General features: G+C 43.2%; 1 protein-coding gene across 2 annotated transcripts in view; it reads left to right on the top strand.

Annotated features, from left to right (window-relative positions):
* The window catches only part of nelfcd (negative elongation factor complex member C/D), a 46,440-nt gene that overhangs the window by 8,717 nt on the left and 29,691 nt on the right, over positions 1–8,032 (top strand). For both annotated transcript variants that reach the window (XM_043710124.1, XM_043710123.1), the window contains exons 3-5: positions 3,001–3,110; positions 3,854–3,963; positions 5,714–5,821. In XM_043710124.1, the coding sequence (XP_043566059.1) occupies positions 3,001–3,110; positions 3,854–3,963; positions 5,714–5,821 (328 nt within the window). The remainder of the gene's footprint in view (positions 1–3,000; positions 3,111–3,853; positions 3,964–5,713; positions 5,822–8,032) is intronic.

Genomic DNA, 8,032 nt, shown 5'->3' with positions numbered 1-8,032 from the left:
CTCACCTTATCACCCTCACCTTATCACCCTCACCTTATCACCCTCACCTTATCACCCTCACCTTATCACCCTCACCTTATCACCCTCACCTTATCACCCTCACCTTATCACCCTCACCTTATCACCCTCACCTTATCACCCTCACCTTATCACCCTCACCTTATCACCCTCACCTTATCACCCTCACCTTATCACCCTCACCTTATCACCCTCACCTTATCACCCTCACCTTATCACCCTCACCTTATCACCCTCACCTTATCACCCTCACCTTATCACCCTCACCTTATCACCCTCACCTTATCACCCTCACCTTATCACCCTCACCTTATCACCCTCACCTTATCACCCTCACCTTATCACCCTCACCTTATCACCCTCACCTTATCACCCTCACCTTATCACCCTCACCTTATCACCCTCACCTTATCACCCTCACCTTATCACCCTCACCTTATCACCCTCACCTTATCACCCTCACCTTATCACCCTCACCTTATCACCCTCACCTTATCACCCTCACCTTATCACCCTCACCTTAACCTCCTTCCACCTATCGCATTTCCAACGCCCCTCCCCCAAGTCCCTCCTCCCTACCTTTTATCTTAGCCTACTTGGCACACCCTCCTCATTCCTGAAGAAGGGCTCATGCCCGAAATATAGATTCTCCTGCTCCTTGGATGCTGCCTGAACTGCTGCGCTTTTCCAGCAACACATTTTCAGCTCTGATCGCCAGCATCTGCAGTCCTCACTTTCTCCTACAGTCCTTGTAGAGGCAAAGTCCCATCTTTGCACTCCATAGTGTTGGGTGGCATTATCACCATGCTAAAAGGACAGACTTCGAACAGGTCTAGTAACTTGACTGGACCATCAGTAGCTGCAGAACTATACTGCAATACAATCTACAACCTCTTGGCTGGGCATATCCCACACTCTACTTCATGGCTTCCTCCAGTGGTGCCCAGCATCTCAGATCCCAGTCTTCAGCCAGTTCGAATCACTCCACATGATGGACAGTTCTGCTGAAAGTAAACCGAGTAAACCAGATTGTGGGGTAGGGTGGGGAGGGGCACTGGGTACTTCAAGGACTATGGGCCCTGGCAACATTCTAGCAACAATACTGATGGCCTGTGCTCCAGAACTTATCACATTGACTCTCCTGCTCCTCAGATGCTGCCTGACAGGCTGTGCTTTTCCAGCACCACACTTTTCGACTTGTACTTCTAAGGCTGTATAAGGCTCAGGTCGGACCACGTTTGGAGTATTGTGAGTAGTTTTGGGCCCCTTATCTCAGGAAGGATGTACTGGTCCTGGACCGTGTTCAGACGAGGTTCACAAGAATGGTCCCAAGAATGAAAAGCTTAACATATGAGGAAGGTTTGAGTTCTCTGGGTGTATACTTGATGGAGTTTAGAAGGATGAGGGGTATCTTGCACATTCTTCCCGTGTCTGCATGGGTTTCCTCCAGGTGCTCCGCTTTCCTCCCACAAGCCCAAAGATGTGTAGATCAAGTGAATTGGCAATGCTAAATTGCCCATAGTGTTAGGTGCATTAGCCAGAGGGAAATGGGACTGGGTGGGCTACCCTTCGGAGGGTCGGTGTGGACTTGTTGGGCAGAAGGCCCTGTTTCCACACTGCCGGGAATCAAATCTAATCTAATTTCTATAACTAGAAGTGAGCTGAAGTGCCAAAGCAGCATACCATGGGACACTCGCTGTCCATTCCCAACTGCTCTGAGGAACTATTTAGTTTTTTACTTTCCTTCTAACTTTTATTTTATCCACACTGCTCCCCAATTTCAACTCGCAACATTTTCTAATACCTTGTTCTGTGATGCCTTATTAAAGGCCCAAGTACACCATATCCACCATATAGCCCACTACAACCATCCCTTTCTGTCACTTTCTCAAAACCACTTCCCAAGTTTGCCAAGCGCAGTTTTCCTTGCAGAAATTGATGTTAACAGTTTCTCATTCTTTTCTTCACCTATTTACATATTTATTTCTAAATTAAATTTTCTTCTCCTGTTTGTCTGGTCCATGATTACTTGTGTTGTGTTTTCTCTCCATTATTTTCTTAAAATAATTACTACATCTGTTGTTCTCCAGTTCTCTGGCAAGCGTTCAACTCTCAACCATCATTTCTTGAGGCTTTGCTACTTACTTAACTAAATCCAAGCCATTGGCACATAGTCCCTTTTGAAAATCAATATAGCCTTTTGGCACCTTTTTCTGATTTGACAGAAACCTTTTAATCATTTAAAGACACTTTTGATCAGTGATGTTCCCAGAAACAGCCCTTGTGATACTCACTTTCAACTGCTCTGAGATACCATCTGTTTTTCAGATTCACCGTGTCCTTCCTTCTGGCTAGTTTTCATTGAAGTTTCTAACATTCCCTTGTTCCGTACTCCCCTTCATTGTATCTTCTGTAGTTACTTTGTCAAGGGATTTCTGGGGGAAAAACGGTGGTGAGCTATTGAATATCTTATTGGTTTGTAGTATGCATTCCTCACCACAGTGTGGCACCAAACCTCTAACTAATGTATTGATGGAAGAATTTTAAATCCCAACATTCAAGAATGCTCATTTTGGAGATGTGACCTTGATATTGAATAGGTATAAATTTAACATTTGAAACTTCGGTTGAATTCCAATCACGACCCATCCATGCCGAGTAAAAATCAATCATTTACTATTTTTCCAGAACCTACAGAGTGATTCCTGTGGCACAGATAGCCAGTTCTGAGAAACATTTTGGTATTCCATTTATCATAATCATGCTGGGGTCTGATTATCCCTTTTCGTGAGTGACATAACTTATGGACTGCACCATATGCTTCATAGAAATATGAAACCTTTCAGAAAATAGACATAAAGTACAGGGCGGTCAGAGTGCGACTGTCATCTCCAAGATGCACCTACTAATCCTGAGCACTGACCCTGTGCGGTTTGGTTTGTGATGGTATCTGACCTTGATTACATTGTTTCATTTCTCCAGGTATTTCCAGGCAGGGGGCTCTCCAGAACATGTGATCCAGATGCTTTCTGAGAATTATACAGCAGTAGCACAGACTGTAAATCTGTTGGCAGAGTGGCTGATTCAGACAGGTAATGCCTGGCCTGCACTAGGTAATCCAACAAAGCTGAGCAAAACAAGTTGAATGTATTGAGGACAACTCGCTCATCTCTTTTTGTGGAGGCTATCAGGTTCTTTTAGCTGTGGCTCCGAGTGTGCTGTGTTGGGCCTCGGTGCTCTCAGAAGCTGTCACTGATGTTAACAAGACATTCAGCTTCAGCCCTCCTCCACGGTTCTCTCCCATTAGAGGTGGTTTCTGGTTTTTACCTCACCCTGGTTGTGATGCATCTTGAGTTGACATTTCGGAGTGATTTTATTCTTTGGTTAGCTTTCTGTACCTTATCCAAGTGGCCATTGTTCCTCATGGGTGGCAGACCAATTGAACACAAAGGGGAAAATAGTCCACACTAATTCCCTTCTCACCCTTTGAACACGTGCAGCTTTGTGATTATGATTTGGGATCCTAATTGATTTTTACTCTCCTTAACCCATTGGAGGAGACTGAGGTGAAAGAGAGAGATCCCACCACCCACCCTCTCAGAGCTGGTAGGGATGTCCTCTGGTCTTATTCTTTTTGACTGGCTGGTCTGGATTATGAGGTCCAGGTCCTTTGGTCTGGTTGAGTTGGCCTGTATCCAAAGTCTTTGGATTTTATTGAGCTGGATATTTTCTGTCAAATCTCTATATCGAGCAACGCTGAGTTGTATTGCTAAAGTACAGAGCGGCATGCCTGTTTTGTTTGTCTGAAATCTAGCGCAACTTGTATCTCTTTCAGGGGTTGAGCCATCACATGTTCAGGAGACTGTTGAAAATCATTTGAAAAATTTGCTGATCAAACACTTTGACCCTCGGAAAGCTGATTCCATATTCACAGAGGAGGGAGAGGTAACATTCTGAAGCTTTTTCAAAAGTAGGCTGTATATTTGTTGTAAATAACATATGAAAGAATGGTTCAAAGAGGGGAAAAAAACCACAATGGACACTTTGCATCAGTTGGTGAATCTGAATTGTATGGTGCGGTTTTAAGGCTTTATCTAAATATAGATGCTCCCAGCTCTGCCATTTTGTGTGTGGCCACAGAGGAGTTCCTAGTTAAATTGCATCATTTCACCCAACTGTTCTCAATCATTCCATGTATTTAAGCTTGTGCGATAGCTTCAGCTCATTAAATGGGCACTTGTCTTCAGCACAGACGGTACAGAATCCAGGACTTTGCATCACTGGAAGTGAAGTAATTTAATTGATGTTAAGATTAGGAAGTGGATTAACAAAAATATTCCTGACATGTTTTCCAATATGGCAAAGATTAAAGTTTGTGAGAAGATTTGTAGCTCGGGTGCTCGTTGTTGTGGTTCTGTTCGCTGAGCTGGGAGTTTGTGTTGCAGAAGTTTCGTCCCCTGTCTAGGTGACATCCTCAGTGCTTGAGAGCCTCCTGTGAAGCGCTTCACAGGAGGCTCCCAAGCACTGAGGATGTCACCTAGACAGGGGACGAAACGTCTGCAACACAAATTCCCAGCTCGGCGAACAGAACCACAACAATGGCAAAGATTAATCTAAATTTATATGGCTTTCTGACAAAAAGGTATTTTCTAATGCTGAGAGATTTCTGTGTAGGATCACTATTATTTGTTCGCTTCCTCTGCCATTTATTATAAAAGATTGCTCTCAAGTGTAGCTTTCACCTGAGGTAGATTGGGTGAACAGGGAGCTCAAGCATAATTCAGTCTCATTGTAAAGTCATACGATGTATTTCCATTCTCAGTCCTTTCGTTCATATTTGTAATAGAATTTGCCTATTTAAACTTTGTGTGTTGTAATTTCATGCTGCTGGAAAAGGTGAGGGTGTAGTACCTCCCTTGGTGAAATAGTGTAATTTGGCAGGTTTATTTGATAAGCTATTTCTTATACTTCAAGAATTTGAATACTGCAGCACAAAATGATGTGAATCAGCCAATCAATGCTCTTGAATCTTCCACTGGTGTTATTTAGACTAAGCCTGAAAAGTACTGTGTCACCGGAGTATGTAATGGCAATGTAGAAGATCAAATGCCATCAATTTTGGCTGCTGTAATCCATCTGAGCATGTGCAGATGCACCCATGATTTCACATCATCAGGAAGTGATTTACGAACAAGGATCAAGAGTAGGCCACTCAGCCCGTCGAGGCATGCTCTGCTGGTCTGATTTTAACCTTAACTCTACATTATTGCACACCCCACAATAATCTTTCATCCCCATGGTAATCACAAATTTATTTATCTCTGCCTGAAAAAATATTTAAAGGTGGACAGATTTTTTAATTAGTGAGGGAATCAATGGCTATGGGAAAAGATAGGAATGTGCAATCGAGGATTTTCAGACCAGCCATGATCTCATTGAATGATGGAACAGACTCATTAGGCCGAATATCCTACTTCTGTTTCTTCCACCATAATTTTAAAGGACTTACTTTTGGACATCTTAAGGTTGTGCTATATATTTCAAATTTCCACTCCTCCCGTGTTGAGTTTGAGCAGCCAAGCATGTCCTATTTGATAGTCCACTTGACCTGGCTTCTGATAGTCATTTAAGCAGAGTGACGCATGGCTGATTTGCATTGAATGGCTTAACTCTCAAGAATTTCTTTTTGTTTCAGACCCCAGCCTGGTTAGAGCAGATGATTGCTCATGTGACTTGGAGAGACCTCTTCTATAAACTAGCTGAAGCTCACCCTGACTGTTTGATGCTGAACTTTACAGTTAAGGTACAGGCGTTCTTGTATTGATGTTCATACTATATAAACACAGCAACAATGCATCAATGTTTGTTCCCTCAATTACTCTTTGTAGTAGTGAATTCTACTTTCAAACCATGGTCTGGGTAAAGAGGTTCCTCCTGACTGACTTATGCTTATTAGTGATTCTATTTTATCTACAGCCCTAGTTTTTGACTACCCTAAGTGTAAACATAGAGACATAAAAATTAGGAGTAGGTGTAGCCAACTCCTCTGTAATAACTGTTTCCCTGAGGCCTACAAGGCATAAGTGAGGAGTGTGATGGAATTTGTCCCCTTGCCTCAATGAATGTAGCTCCCATAACACTCAAGAATCCAGACACTGTCTGAGACAAAACAGCCAATCTGATTGGCACCACATACAGAAACATTGACTCTCTCCACTGCTGGTGCACAGTAGCAGCAGTATACAGCATAGAAATTCACCAAGGCTGTTTAGACACTCCTTCCAAAACGTAAGACCACAATCAGTTTGAACAACAGGGATGGCAGGTACATGGGAACACCACCCCTGCAAGTTTCCTCCAAAACACTCACCATCCTCACTTGGAAATGTTTTGCTCGTTCCTTCAATGTCATTGGACCTAAATCCTGGAATTCCTCCTCCAGCATCATTTCATGTCTACCTACATCAAGTGGACTGCTGCAGTTCAAGAAGGAATCTCATCACCACCATCTCAAGAGCAATGATGTCTGGTCAATATCTATTGACCTAGCCAGCGATGATTACATCCATTGATACATTTTTAAAAAGTACGAGGTTAGATAGAGAGTAAAATTCCATCTATGCTATTATGTCACCACTTCCAGGATAGGTACAGCACAGGTTTAGATACAGAGCAAAGCTTCTTCTGCACTGTCCCCCACAAACATTCACAGACCTGGTACAGCACAGAGTTAAATACAAAATAAAGTTTCCTCTACATTAACTCATCAGTGCTCCCAGGGTAGGTATAGCACCAGGTTAGATACAGCTAGAGTCATAGAGATGTACAGCATGGAAACAGACCCTTCAGTCAAACTCGTCCATACCGACCAGATATACCAACCTAATCTAGTCCCATTTGCTAGCACTTGGCCCATATTCCTCTAAACCCTTCCTATTCTTATACCCATCCAGATGCCTTTTAAATGTTACAATTTTACCAGCCTCCACCACTTCCTCTGGCAGCTCATTCCATACACGCACCTCCCTCTGCATGAAAAAATTGCCCCTTACATCCCTTTTATATCTTTTCCTTCTCACCCTAAACTTATGTCCTTTAGTTCTGGACTCTCCCATCCCAGGGTAAAGACCTGTCTATTCACCCTATCCATGCCCCTCATGATTTTATAAACCTCTATAAGGTCACCCCTCAGCCTTCCACGCTCCAGGGAAAACAGTCCCAGCGTATTCAGCCTCTCCCTATAGTTCAAATCTTTCAAACCTAGCCACATCCTTGCCATTAAGTGTATAGGTCCTGCTAAAATTTGTTTTCCCAAAATGCAGCCCCTCGCATTTATCTAAATTAAACTTCATCTGCCACTCCTCAGCCCATTGTCCCATTTCCCCACATCCCTTAAGAACCTTGATCAAGATCCTGTCATAATCTGAGGTAATCTTCTTTGCTGTCCATTACACCTGCAATTTAGGTGTCATCTGCAGATTTACTAACTATGTCTCTTATGCTCACATCAAATCATTTATATAAATGACTAAAAGTAGTGGACCCAGCACAGATCAGTATGTAGATTGTCCAACCAGAGGGGAGGCCATATTGGGTTTGGTACTTGGTAACGAACCGGGACAAGTGATGGGCTTGTTAGTGGGTGAACATTTTGGTGATGGTGACCACAATTCTGTGACGTTCACCTTGGTTATGGAGAGAGATAGGTGCGTGCAACAGGGTAGGTTTTACAATTGGAGGAAGGGTAAATACGATGCTGTAAGACAGGATCTGAGGAGCATAAGTTGGGAGCATAGGCTGTCAGGGAAGGATGTCGTGGAAATGTGGAACTTTTTCAAGGAACAGATACGACATGTCCTTGATATGTATGTACCTGTCAGGCAGGAAAGAAATGGTCGTGTGAAGGAACCTTGGTTGACGAGGGAGGTTGAATGTCTTGTAAAGAGGAAGAAAGAGGCTTACATAAGGTTGAGGAAACAAGGTTCAGACAGAGCATTGGAGGGATACAGGATAG

This window comes from Chiloscyllium plagiosum, chromosome 20, assembly GCF_004010195.1.
Source record: "Chiloscyllium plagiosum isolate BGI_BamShark_2017 chromosome 20, ASM401019v2, whole genome shotgun sequence".
Classification (NCBI taxonomy): domain Eukaryota; kingdom Metazoa; phylum Chordata; class Chondrichthyes; order Orectolobiformes; family Hemiscylliidae; genus Chiloscyllium; species Chiloscyllium plagiosum.
This window is presented reverse-complemented; position numbering and strand designations above follow the sequence as displayed.